At 43.0% G+C, this 14309-nt stretch overlaps 1 protein-coding gene across 1 annotated transcript in view; it reads left to right on the top strand.

Annotated features, from left to right (window-relative positions):
• The window catches only part of CACNA2D4 (calcium voltage-gated channel auxiliary subunit alpha2delta 4), a 131616-nt gene that overhangs the window by 32851 nt on the left and 84456 nt on the right, over nt 1-14309 (top strand). Inside the window, exons 13-19 of the mRNA XM_062570259.1 lie at nt 1719-1852; nt 3646-3663; nt 4925-5002; nt 6320-6400; nt 8811-8885; nt 10305-10391; nt 13926-13997. Of these exons, the coding sequence (XP_062426243.1) occupies nt 1719-1852; nt 3646-3663; nt 4925-5002; nt 6320-6400; nt 8811-8885; nt 10305-10391; nt 13926-13997 (545 nt within the window). The remainder of the gene's footprint in view (nt 1-1718; nt 1853-3645; nt 3664-4924; nt 5003-6319; nt 6401-8810; nt 8886-10304; nt 10392-13925; nt 13998-14309) is intronic.

The raw sequence follows: 14309 nt of genomic DNA, 5'->3' as shown, positions 1-14309 counted from the left end.
TGCAGTATAGCAATGGCTCCCCAGTGCCGCCTGCACGTGTCACACGTCGACTGCAGCCATGGGGTCCTGGGCTGCAACCCCTCTGGGGCCCACTGAGCCTCCCAGAAAAAAAGCAGAGCCTGCTAGTCCGTGCGAAGTGTGCCTCTGTCCAGCTAACACAAGTCCTCCATGCTGAACCACCACATTTTCTTGTCACGGTGCCAAGGGACGCTATGACCAAGATTCATGCTGGCTGTAGTCCAGCTAAGTCCCTGTGCTTATTCTGTCCCAGTGGCTGACTTTTGACAATCTGTCTAAACCTCTATCACTAAGCCTGAAGTCTTTTGACTGAGATGTAAAACAAACACCTCTTCTTTAAAGATTTTGCAGCATTTTTCACAAGATCTGCAAGTTAACCCCTAGACCCTGGCCAAATTCTCTGTGTGCCATTGGTTTCACTGGGATAACAGAATGGCTTGTTACTCCTGCCCCAAAATGAATATTCCTTGCAGCTGGCATGAAGTGACATGTATGGGACAATCCAATCCAAATAGATGAGTGATCTCTATGCATTTGGGGCTGCTTTAAAAGTCCAGTTAGCCCTGTCAGAGTCCACAAGGGGGAAGAAGGGGGGAATAAAAGAGTCTTTCCCCTCTTAAGTCAAAGAGTCAGAGTCATGTTTGGGCATGACTTGGTCTCAGTACATCTGGAGACAGCCAGAAACCAGCAATGCTTGCAAAATCAGAATCACTCTTAAAACAGGGAAAGGAAGGGGGGTTGGGGAAAGGACTGCAGCTGGAGATTGACTAGCTAGGTATATTGGCTCTTGTTCTGTCTGAGCAGTGTCTCCAGCAGACTGTGAAATGCATGGGTACATTTGCTACTGAAAAGAATTGACAGAAAAGAAACAAAAGAATGCTTGGCCTGCAGAATGTCTGTGAGTGGAGATGTTCAAAGTTCAAACAGTCATCTGTTAGCACCGTGAATTATATGTAACATTTTTACTTTCTTATTAGATGAGACAAAAGCCTGGATTTTGGATTACATATTCAGCATCAAGATTAGTGACAGGGAATTCATTGTGCTGCTAGTTTGCCATAAAATAGGAGAATGGATTCTTCTGAACAACCAAGCAAAGACCAAAAATACTCTCTTTGCATGAGGCTTCTCACCTACCAAACTTGAGCTCCGAAGAAAGCTCATTGATTTTGACTCTTCTGTATAGATGTATTACATAGCTCTTGTGCTCTTTGTTTTCAAGCACACCAAATTTGCTTCCACATCACATATCAGATCAGCTGGTAAAACTCTTTCCAGAGAAGCTGGGAGTTTAGGCTGTATATAAATTGGGCAGGATAAGTGAGTAGCCTGGTAGAATAGTTTGTTTGCATATGTTTGGCCTCCAGGAGTGAAGGCTGCCTCATTTGGTAAAGTTTTTGCCTAAGACTCACAGCAACATTTTACATCTGCTTAGTGGGATTCTTCTTATACCAGGGCTCTCTGGTCTTGAGCACTGGGCCAGGATTTTGAGAACAGAGCCAATGCTTTGAAATTCTAGTTTTCAACAAGATTAAGATTTATCCCTGCAAGGCGCATAAAGGCATTTTTTGAAAAGAGCAGACTAAGCTTTTGGGGTAGATACAGCCTTTGACATCTAGTTTTACAGCTTTGCATGAACAATAATATATAAATATGGAAGGAGCATTAGAAGAATGACTCCTACCTGTTTTTTCATGAAGGCTACTACACTCAGATATCCACACTGGCAGATGTCCAAGAGAACGTGATGGAGTACCTGCATGTGCTCAGCCGTCCCATGGTCATCAACCATGATCACGACATTATTTGGACTGAGGCCTACATGGACAGCGCGGTAAGGACCTAAAGCACAAGTCTTTAGTCAGCAAATAGGGGCCACAGGCTGGACTGACAAATTTGTTAGACATTCAGCTCTTAAAGTTAGGCATCTAACTTGTCCTGATTTCCCATCTAAATATCCTATGTATATCAGAGCCTAAATAAAGCCCAGAGAACTATCTAAAACCATGGGATAGAAATTACAGAGCTCTGGCTCTGCTGAGATAGACAATATTTCTCTGCTCACTCCTGGAGTTGAGATGTATAAGCAGATTCAGATCTCCTTGAGAATCTGCAGTGACCCAGGAACCCAGGACTAATCACACAGACACGAGTAGTACTTCTGTGAAAGGAGGCTACCTTCTCAAGGATTAGTTATAGGAAAGATTATTTACAGCTCAGGATATGGGTCATGGAGGTTCATTCCCTTCAGCCCAGTGGCCAAGTGCATGCTGCTTGTCACCCAAAGATACATATTTCAGTGTGGGAGGCAGGCTCACTTTCTGTTGCTTGGGCTGGCAAGATGTAATGTCACCCCAGTGGCCCTGTGCTCAGTCCCGTGAGTAAAGGACATACTGCACTTACTGTGAGGGAAACAAAGGACTGTACGTCAAGACTCCCAACTCTACTTGCTTTCTCCCAGGCCTGCCCCAAGGGAAGAGCTGACACATTTAGACCACAAACAGGTCTTATTATGGTGTTGTGTTGCCAAGGTCATTTTGGAATCCAAAGGAATGAAAGGAAGGACAAAGTAGACCACTGAAAGAGCCTTCCCCTGCAGTTCACAAAATAGATGACTTTCCTCAATCGTCTTCTCCATCCCTTTTTACTTTGCAGAAAGAGAAAACTATAGTTCTACTTTTGGGGGAGGGGGGCACTCTCTGTACCTTCAGGTAGATAAAGCTTTTTCCTACACTGAGTATCTACCACAGAGACGTGTCTAGCATAATTGTGAGATGTAGCGCTGACCAGAAGTCAGATTTCCTTCTTCCAGAAACAAATGCCATCATTTTTTTCTCTCTTTATGAGAGAAAAATTCTTCTAAAAACAGTTAAAATGTTTCCATACATCATTTCCTGAGCTGAATCCTATTGTGGGACTGAAATTTCTACCCCAGATCTACACAGCAGCAGTTTTAGAATGTCTGCCACAGCCCTGAGACAGCTTGGAGGAACCTGCAGTTTTTGGATTTAAGATTCATGGCAAGAAACTTGAACTCACTGTGAGATGGAGTAAAACTAGCAGTTCTGAGCTAACTTAGCTTTGTGGCAGGAAATGTGAAAGTCCAGGTTGCACATGGTATCACTCTATGCTGATGCCATGCTTAGAGTTGAAACCATGTGAACCCCAAGAAATACCCCCAAGCCTGCCTGGCTTGCATTGTCACAGTGCACAGGTATTATGCTCACAGGAATAGACTGGTCCTCACCTCTGAGCTGAATGCTGAGGATGCAGCCATGGCATACGTGCTCTGTGAGGTGATATGAGGATGTTTTCTGCTGTAGGGGCTGTGCCAAGGCAGAGCTGGGGGCATGATATTTGAAGGTGCTAAGGAAAACCTCCAGAAGAGCCCCTATGTACCTAGCAATTATATTTTGATAGTAAGCATGCTATACCCAGCACTGGTGTTTGATGTCACACTTTCCAAGGCTGCGGCAGGGTTTCTGCTGTTGCATTTTCTCGCTGCATCATTTTTTTTTGCCTCTTTTCTTGGCTTGCCATTCTCTCCCTCCAGTCCTGCCTCTCCCATCTTTGATTCATTCCTCCATTCATGTATTCATTCATCTGTTCATCCATGTCTCTCACTAGCTGCCACAATCCGAGGAGGTAACTGCACCCCTGCATTTTGTGAATGTGTCGTTTCCTTTGTGCCAGTTGGTGTGCCAGTGCTAACGTGCAGTCACAGCTGGCCTGTACATCTGGAGGGAGGAATGGGGGTTACAGCACTGAGGGAGCCCTGTTACACTATCAAGAAGAGGAAATGCTGGATGTACTGGAGAGCTGTGCTGTGCTATTGGTTCAGAGTGGGTAGGGATGCCTGTGTCGTGCAGTAGTTTAGTTCACTGGATCTCTTTTTCCATATGCCCAGTGTGTGCTGGTGAAGTTTATTTGCTGTGTTAGCATTAGTGTTGCTACAATGGGAAGTTTCTACAAAGAAGTGTACAACACAGTAACTCAAGATACCTGGCTTGAATCTCCATCAAGCAACTGCATAGATTATTGCCTGACTCGTCTATGGCTCCTACTTTGTACAATAACAAAGAAATAGGGTCATTTTGTGCCTTGCTACTTACCAGACCAAATGAAAGATGGTAGGAAAATGTTGCTGGCATCAAAGGATTACCAGTTTCCTATAGCTAGGCAAGTTTGAGAGACTCCTGTGCACATCTTGCTTCTTTTACTTCCTTTCTTGAGTGTTTTCAGAGTGTCTGTCTTCTGAAGTATTGGGACCCTGTGCTACCCCCTTACCTGTGCATGTCCTGTATCCCCTGTAGAGACATTCACACCTGTTTGTATCATGATTTTGTCTCTGTCTCTACTACACTTGGATGTCTGAGTAACAAGTATAGAAGTAGGCTCTGTGTATATTTGTGGCTTTTACACATTTGCCTGTGATGTTTCTCATTCACCCTATTCATGTGTTTGCAATATAGACTGTATGTATTGTCTGTGATTTTGCTCGTGTTTCTGTTGTTTTTCTTAATTCCATGCACGATGCGTTGGTGGTTTTTACACATGTTGCATAAGTGCCCATGTCTGCTCCCATTGCGTGGTGGGTGTAAATTGTGCCACCACTTTTACAGGTTTCTGTCTCTTCATTAAAACAGCTCTTTAATGTCTCTTGCTTCACCACATTTTACCGGCTTTCATCCCAGCCTCATCACTCCACACTAGCAAGCATCCATCCCACGATCGTCTTGGATACAGAGTATTACGAAGTTCTGCCATCTGTTTTCAGAGGGGTGTGGGAGGCGAGGAGGTGTCTAATTGTACTCAACATCTGGGGTCCTTGGGAATTCCAGTGGCTCTTTATCAGGTTAGCTGCACTATCACTTTTGCTAACACCCTGCTTGTTGTTTTGTGGCAGCTCTTTGCATCTCAAGCTCAAAGTCTGTTGCTCATGACAACAGTGGCGATGCCAGTCTTCAGCAAGAAGAATGAGACGGTAAGTGCAATGCTGGCTTGACTCTCTAGCCAGCAGAAGTTATAGGATGCAGCAGTCCTCTGTGGTGTTTTAAAGCCAATGAGCCTCTGAAAACACACTGGGCCATTAAGGACTGTGGTGGATTTCTGGCAAGATGCGAGGCTGATGATTGCTCAGTCAAAATGATAGTCTGTCATTTCCTCTGAAATACTATTTCTTCCAAATGCCCCTTAAATATGACACTTCTCTTTTTGTACTATATTTTCCATTTTCAAATGAGCCTAATTCACAGACCCATAAAGTTTCAGGCTGGAAGAGATCATTATATTGTCTAGTCTGGGCAGTTTATTGCAGACCTTTACATTTCACGTAGACAGCTCTTCCTGAGCCCAGTAACCTGTGTTTGGCAAAAATGTCATTCCAGAAAGGCATCCAGCCCTGAGCTCTCCATTGTGGATTCTCACTCTCTGTTAAAAACTGGTGGCTAAATTCCAGTCTGAATTTGTCTGGCTTCACCTTCCCACCATTATGGCTTTCTCTGCTAGATTATAAAGCCTGTAGCCTTTGGTATTTTCTCCCTGAAAAGTATCTTCTACACTTCAGTAAAGTCAAATCTGTCTTTCTTTTGATTAGATAAAAAGTTTGAGCGATTTAGGTATCTTTGATAAGGGCATTTCCTCCAGGTTTTGAAACTCTTCAGAGACTCTTTTCTGCACCATTTCTAGTTTTTCATGATCCTTTTAAAATGACGGACTTTACCTCACCATTACTAAATAAGGGATAAACTCAGCTGGCTCCAATGCAGGTTGTCTGCCTTCTCCGCCCAAGGCCAGCCTTAACTTGTATTTTCACAGCACTGCAGTGGGAGCTTGTGTATCATTTTTCCACCATGATCCCCAGATACTTTTTAAAGAACCGTCACCCATTTTGTGGGGATTTCCTGCATTCTTTTTTTTTAGATGAATAATTTGACATTGGCTTAGTTGTCCCAGTTATCAACCAATCCATACTGCTTTGCATGATTGCCTTTTCTTTTCTGTTATTTGCACATATTGAATGCAGGTTTTTGTCCTCAAATCTTGTTTCAGTGATTTTATAGTACTTCTGAAACATTATCAAAAATATTGAAAATATTGGGTGGAAGTACTCCTAAACTCTGGAGCAACCCTCTTGAGACTTTCTGAGGTATGTTAGTTGATCTGAATGAACTTACTCACTCAAGCCCAGAGAGAATACTGTGAGAGACTAATAGAAAGGCAATTGTGTGTATTCAGTCAGGAGTAGATCAAAAGCTACCAAAGCTTTGCATCTGAAAATGGACTCTTCTTTATTTTTAAGCGATCTCATGGGATTCTCCTGGGTGTGGTGGGCTCTGATGTACCACTGAGGGAGCTGTTAAAACTTGCACCACGATATAAGGTAAGACCTCAGTCTTGCAATTTGTTATTTTACACAGAGAAGTCACCACTCATTCTTCCACGGATGTGACTCTATGAAAAATCTTTCCTCTGCCTATAGGAAGAACTATGAGCATAAAGCAAGAGAGGTGCGATGATGTGTCATTTCAACATGACATATGAGAATTCATCATTCACCACTAGAAGCTCGTAGGCTACTTTAGAAATATAGAGAATGGATGATTCAGTGGATTGGCAACAGCTCATGGAGCCTTTGCATCTTGGTGGTCACCAACTTAGATCCCTCAGGGGTGATACAGATCTAGCAGGCTGTCTCAGAAGAATTAATGTTTTATATCTATTTCCCAGTGGACAAAGGGTGCCATGCCAGCTGGCACAAAATAAGCTAGTTTCACTGTCAATGCTTTTGGCAGAAAAACTGAGGACTGAATGGACTGTGGAGACCAAATTGTTCTGTCATGCCTAGGGGTTTCTTTCTACAGATCAGCATGAAGATTTCTTGGCAGGAGAGTGTATAGGAAGTTGGCTCTCACTCACTTGTGCTGTACCTAGATAGAGTATTTGCCCTCCAGAATTGCTAGTCCAGGACTTTCCATTAGCTCTATATTCAGTATATTCGGAACAGAAAAATGAGTTGATCTCTAGGAAAATACCCTGAGATATACTGTTTCATTCAGTTTCTGCTGTAAATTTTGTGCACTGACCTTTTGTTCAATCAGTCTGCATGCCAGGAGACAGCAGTAACCATTGAAGATCACTACAGAAATCAAGTAATTTGAGCCACAAAGCTTCCAGTCTCCCTTAAATAACTACTAGACAACAACTACCTGTTAGGTAATTGTCTGAAGTCTGAGTGATAAAGACTGACAGGACTGAAAGTGCTGCCAGAAGCTATGAATCTGTGTGGTGCTTCCAGAGCTGGACACAGGATTTTTAGACCATTTGTATGCAGCTGTAGAAATGATCCTTCAGGCAACCCAGGATTTATAAGTACACCCCTCTAGCTGTTTTGGGTCTGGGAGAAACTTGTCTAGGAGGCTCAATTTTTATATACATTTATTTTCTCTAGAAGATTAATTCCCCTTCATCTTCCTTTCTCCATGTCACTCAAAGGCAATGTGTCACAATAATCTTTCTTCAGAACTAAGGTGGAACACCACTCTTTCCTCCAGCCAGTGCCAGGGAAGCAGGGAAAATTAATTGAAGGATTTTTTTACATCAGAGACAGAATATGTCTTCATAGAAGCTCTTCCAGCTCCAGTCCAGTTTGGAAACCTGGTATCCTCAGCTTGAATCCCCTGGCATATGAGTTACAAAGGTTCAGTGAGCTGTTCCAGAGTTGCAGCCCTGGAGAGCTCACACATTCATGACCCCACTTACTGGCTGAGAAATTTCGGCTTTAATAGGCCAACAGGGAAACCTGCTGATCCAAGTCCTAATCCAGTGTCCATCGAATTCAGTCTGTTATGCTGAGCTGAGCTGTGTGTGATTTGCAAGAAATTGTTCCATACAGAGAGAGACCAAAGCTCTGATCTGGGTTATGTGAAATAGATAAATAATTGCCTCCAAAAATGTACAGACTGATTGTGAATGACTTACCTCCCTGCTTCTCGACTGTTATTCCCCAGGATAGGTTGTCTGTATAAGCATATAAATTTGCTACATCTTTTCCGAGATAGAAATTTCAGCCATTCTTGTTTTCTTTGAAACGCTTCTTGTTTTGGCAAGTACAGGCTATCAGTGGGTTTTTAGCAATTCAGGGTTTAACTGGAATTTGTATGATGTATGAACTTGATCTTGCAGATCAAGTCAGCCAGTGTCTGCTCTTGTCAGGTTATGCTATTCCTTAAAAAGCATTTTAGGACTGTAGGCTTGCACAATTGACCTAGGCTAGATCTGGCCTTGCCAATGCTGACACATAATGCAAAGCTTGTCTGAAGGTCAAGTTTCCAGAAATGTCTGTGAAATTCATACTCCCTTTCCCTTCACTATTGTACATATATCGTGATAAGCTACACACTTGTTACAGCTGTTACTGTATGGTTTATATTTCCCCTTATTGCCTATTCTGCGTTCAGAACTGCTGTGACTGAAGTATGCGACATATACTTCTGTGTGGTGACTTTCAGCTAAGATGATCACAGACTCTGAGTGTGCACCTTTTTTGAACATGTGCACTAATCAACTGCTTGCCCATGCATCTGTGCACCCAAGCACAGTCAGTCTTCTCAGACAGAGCAGCCAAAGATGCAGAGACAAATGGTTTGAGATGGAGCCTACCTTCTACTGGTGAATATCTTTAAAAGGAAAATACTTCTGAATGTTGGTGGGGTCAGAGTATCTGCAGCATCCTTAACATAGCAGTGTTTCTAGAAAAAGCAGAGTTAATTATTCTATGCCTCTTTCTCCAGCTGGGTGTCCATGGATACGCCTTTCTGAACACTAACAACGGCTACATCCTTTCACACCCAGACCTGCGTCCTTTGGTATGTATAGCTATGAACTTGAGAACCTTTGCTTACTTGAAAACACTGACTCTCAGGGATGCTCCTGATTTTTTTTTTTTTTTTTTGAGCTGTGGGGGCTACCAGGTTCTGACATATAGACACTGTGAACATGGCAGCCAGAGAAATCTGTTCCACATGCATTGATGTATATATGGATGCACATGTGTATGAAATGTTAGGTAGCCTACCTGCCTGTTCTCTAAGATAGCATGTGAGTGCTGTACTTGTGTGTACTTAATGTACTGTGGGTACACGTATTTTTGCATGCATGCAAAGTTTCACTGCTGAGTATCAGGCTGCAGAAGCAATTCCCCTCACTCAGGCACATCTCCTCCAGGAAGATTCAGCATGTGTAGCATCCCAGTAGTAGCTGCCCAGCAGCTGTAGAGGTGGATGTTTGAGGAATTTGAAGCCAGTAGGATCCAGTACCACAAATCTTAGTAATCTCATAAGTTAGAGACAATGTAGGGACTAGTAGGCTGCAGAGACCTTTTGAGACTTGAGGGGCAGGCTGGACACAAGGACAACCTGTCTCCTTTGTGCTGCCACCTGGATCTCCAGACTGCATACCTCCCTGCAGCACATGAAAGGTTTCATGGCACAGATACTCGGACATGTGATGCATTTAACATTTCATACATGTGCCTGTGTGCACAAATCCACATGTGCAGAGCTGTAAGTTTTAGTGCTGTTACTAGCAAGAGAAAGTGCCACAACAGGGCTTCCCACCAGCTGTCTTCAAAAAGGCGGCTTTGTATAGGAAGACAACAGGCACTGGTGATTACTGCACTCTGTGAACAGAAGGGAGATATGGTGTTCCCAGGATAGGGGCTAGGCAAGGCCAGTGCTTTATCCCACCTGGGATTAGCCTCTCCTAGTCTATTGCACACCATTTTCTTCACCAGGGAGATTACAGGGAAATAGCTCGCTTCCATCAGTTAGCTTCAGGAGAAAAGCATACCATTTTGTCAGTGAAGCTAAAGCCTAATTCCCATCAGAAAAGATCTCCTGGTGTTATTATTGTGTTAATGGGATTAGACTCTTAGCTGTGGGCAGCATGTGATTTGCTGGAGGACAGTGTATTGTGCTGAGCTATTTTGTAGAATATTCTCACAAAGCAGGCTGTAGTCTTTACTTGCAAGTTTACCTATGTTCCTGCTTGTTCCTTACTCTTGAAATGGCTTTTCTCAGTTGAACTCCTGTAGCCCAGTGTTGCCCATGTACAGCAAAAGATGGCATGGGACTGAGATGGCACCTGAATCCAAATTTTTCCTTGCCAGTCAGAGACTAGATGAGGCACCCCTGTCTTGTAAATTAAATATCATTTTTAAAGGGTTAGTTTGGGAAGTTACCTAACCACTTACTTGGGTTTTTTATCCTTTTTTTAATAAACCCCAGTATAAAGAAGGAAAGAAATTGAAACCTAAACCAAACTACAACAGCGTAGATCTGTCAGAAGTGGAATGGGAAGATGAGGATGAAATAGTAAGTATCCGAAACTGATATTTGCCTTCTTGTATCTCCTTCTTTCTATTACTTTGTGTGTATGTATGGTGGGAGGAGGAGAGAAGAAGCATGCTTACAGCAGGCAACAGATGCTCTTGGTTTCTTCTATGCATGACTGGCCTTGCCTAGGAGAGGCTGGTGGTCTACAAAGGGATAAGACTGTTGCTCCCCTTCAAAGTACTTGTCTTCCTCTCAATGTGAGGTTTCCCTCCTCTGCAAGGAGGGAAGGAGCTGGCAAGAGCATGGAAGCACTTGCGAGGTGCTTCAGGGAGCCAGTCTGCATGCACACAGCCCAAATGCTAGCAATAGGCTGCGGCACCTCTGTATGCAGTTTGCTTAATACAAAGCCAAGGTAGTTCAAGAATATGGGGGCCTCCCATGATGTTACTCATACATGAAGCATATGAGGTATAGTTGGAGCCACGCAACTAACAAAATCCACAGCAAGGAAGAAAGTGCAACTCACAAAGAGACTGAAACTCAGTTTTTATTAATAATAAACAAAGAATATAAAAGACTTAGACACTTGGGAAAAACAAATTTCCAGATAACCCTTTATTGTGCAAATTAGGAGGCAGTGAAAACAATAGCTGACTAGAGGGAAAAAAGATTGGAAAATGTTCTTTTGCTCAAAGGAGCAAGATTAGTAGAAAGTGAACAAGTGTGCACCTGAACATCTGATGAAAAGTGTTTCAGAACTAGGAACCCAGATATAATAGGAAGGCAGCGAGGTTCTGCTGTAGTTGGTTTTCTTTTACTCAAAAGAAGAATTAGGAGAGAATAAATACTTAAGTTGCTAAGATAAGAACTGCATTTGGAGTAAGACAGAATTATCCATGGGACACATGACTGTGGATTACAGAGGAGATTGTTGAGATAAACAGATCTGATGCTATAGATATCCACCCAAACAGGAAGGACAAATGAACTGCCCAGCAAGAGGATCTAAGTAACTGCTGTCACTAGCACAAGTACAAAGGGCCATGCCAAAGGAGTGGCAGCAGACTGAGAAAGGAAACACAACAGGACTATGCGCGAAATGTGGAAAGCAAGGCAAAATTAAGCAGTTTTACATATGGCAGAACTAACAAGATACAGATTGCCTCTGGCTTTATGTGGGAACTCTGCTCCCACTGTAGTTCTCTCTCACTCACTGGAGCCAGTTTTAGTGCCACTCTTCTCTACCCATTTTACTATTTCACAAAAGCTTCCAGGAATTTAGAGGCCTCCACCTTGCTGTCGTAGTTATTTGGCCAGCAAATTCCTGACTGACCAAAAAATTTTGATACTTGAACACAAACATGATGCAAAGTGTAAGGTTTCTGTGTTTAGACAATCAGAGTAAAACTACCCAGAGTGACAAAAATTCAAAAGAGGCACGAAAAACAAAACCACTTTATGTTCCTATACTGCTTTTTCCAGAAGACAGAAAGGTTGCAGTCACTGAGGGCACACAGACAATCAGTGACGCGAACGGTATCTGCAGTGTGACTTCAGCAAGTCTAGAGACTCTCAAGATACACCCACTGCAGCAGAAAGCTGCCAACATTTCAATGCTCAGATTTGCAGCTATGCTATTAGATCAATGACAGACTCAACATCAGTTACAGCATAATCTCAGCAACACTGATAAGCAGCAAAATCAGACTGGAAAAATATGCCCCTGTGCTAATGATGTGTAATATAGCCAGCTGCTAAAAGAAAGCCAGGGAGGAAAAATGGCAGTGTCTGGAAAATTCAAATTGGTGCACAATAGTAACATCCACAACTGGGCAGCAAGGAAGTTTGGGCTTCCTTAAAGCACCAAACAGATGCTCTCCATGTGAGGGGAAAAGGGAAGGGTCAAGGGATCTTGCCCAGCAGCCTAGGAGCTCTCACCCAAGCAGACTTCCTTCAGCTTTGACTGAGCCACTGAAAAAGAAATTATCCTTCCAGAATCCTTCCAGTGTTGAAAGTGAGTGGCTAAACATCTAGATATTATGAAAAGTCTTAGGTAAACTATATGTCTGTGTTGAATTGAAATCACACGAGAGGGCACTGGAAAGGAGCCAGTGCTCATTACTAGCAATTGGGGCAGCATAGCCTTATCGCTTGCGAGCAGGAGCAGTTGCTGTTTGGGGTGTCTGGAACAGCTGTGGACCAGATGACTCCTCCATCCAAACTTTCCTGCACATTTTTGCAAGTGGATGCCAACTGCCACTGTAACTGTCCTATGTAAAAAGGATCAAGTAGTATGAGGACTCCTAGACACCACGACTATAGCTCAATGACTTCTCAGTGCAGGAGAAGCTATTGAAGAAGCAGCAGCTAGCCCAGATCTTAGCACCAGCCTACAACCACTCTTGCACAGGACAGTAGCCTGCCTGCAGACTAAGTGGAGCTGAAGAGATCTGAATTTGCTGTCTCAGACAGCTGTTCATTTGCTTCTCCACTGCCATATGGAGCAACAAAAGATGCCTGAGATTTAAGGAAAAGGTATGGATGGAACAACGATATCCAAACAGTCCAAAACCCAGAGAAAATGTAGCAGGCTCAGTCATACCAGAACAGCACATGGTCATGGATGGCTCTGACAGGAAGTCAGACTCTGCTAGCTAAGAAGGAATAATAGTACTAGTCAGTGTTTTGATTTCTAAGGGCCCATGAACATACAAGCTTTATATTCCAGGCCTGTAAATAACCCACTTCAAACAGCCATAGTATTTTGAACTGTGGCCGTGTAAAGTAAATACAGTTGAGACTGACCAGCGCTCGAATGGAAGCCTGTCTCTGGAAGTAAGGAAGTAATCTGTGTGAACGAATTAGTTACTTCCCACCTTATTTTTTTCTATTCAGGCTGAAGCAATAAGCTGAAATGCTCTGGGAGGTTGGACCTAAAGTCAAAGCCTTTGTGCTTATGGAAAATTCCCTGGCTCTCTCTTGCAAGAGCTTGAAAGTCACTGTGAAAATTACATTTTGCTTTTGGAAACTGGATTGAATAAACTGGTCTTCCCACTGCCTACCCTGCTATCATACAGTCTTGCTGAGCTGTGTTAAACAGCTGCTTTGCTACACTCCAGAAGTGTTGCTGAATACAGCTTATAATTTATAAATCAGTCTAAAAAAAGTCAAAGAGCTTTGGAATTGGTCTGGGGAAGCTAGTGCACTTTCTCAGGTGTCTTTCTCTCACAGTCTTAAAGTACTGTGCTAATGACTTGCTGGTTGCCAAATGATGAAGTCTGAAACTTGGACTGACAATTTCATAGCTTCCAAGTCCTTTCCTTTAGCTAAAAAGACATATCAACAAGCTTTCAACATAAGCCATTATTATCCTATGTCACTTATTAGACTGATTGAACAAGGATCCTGACCACTGAGAACACATTTTCGGTTTAAAAGAAGCAAGAAAGAGCTGGGTGGTGGGAGGGAATCCAATCACTCTTCTGTCAGTCTCTGTAGGTTAATGACAAGTGGCTCCATTGACACCTGTCCTGCTCTACCTGCAGACACTAACACTCTCATTCACTTCTGCAGCTGAGAACTGCCATGATCAATGGGGAAACAGGCTACCTCTCTATGGATGTGAAGGTCCCTGTGGATAAAGGGGTAAGAAATTATCCTTCTGTTCAGGTCACAAGCAGGAAGGGCTGGGAAATAGATGCTGAAGAACCACGAAGGATGTGTTTTCTAATGCTCAGCATTTCTGAATGTGAGAATTTTATTGTTTTATCATGCATATAACACACATGCTAAAGACATAAAATGGAGAATCGTTAGAAGTATTCTTCTTACCTACTGACATTCTGCTCGTACAAAGGTGTTGGAAGTGCTTCACAGCTCCCTACTTTGTCCAAGCAAAGCCAAAAAGCACTTTGTTCATTGTAGGACTGTGAAATGAATCTGAGAGCTTTAAGAGTT

Source organism: Rhea pennata, chromosome 1 (assembly GCF_028389875.1).
Source record: "Rhea pennata isolate bPtePen1 chromosome 1, bPtePen1.pri, whole genome shotgun sequence".
NCBI lineage: Eukaryota > Metazoa > Chordata > Aves > Rheiformes > Rheidae > Rhea > Rhea pennata.
The sequence above is the reverse complement of the archived record's forward strand: the minus strand, read 5'-3'. Positions and strand labels throughout refer to the sequence as shown.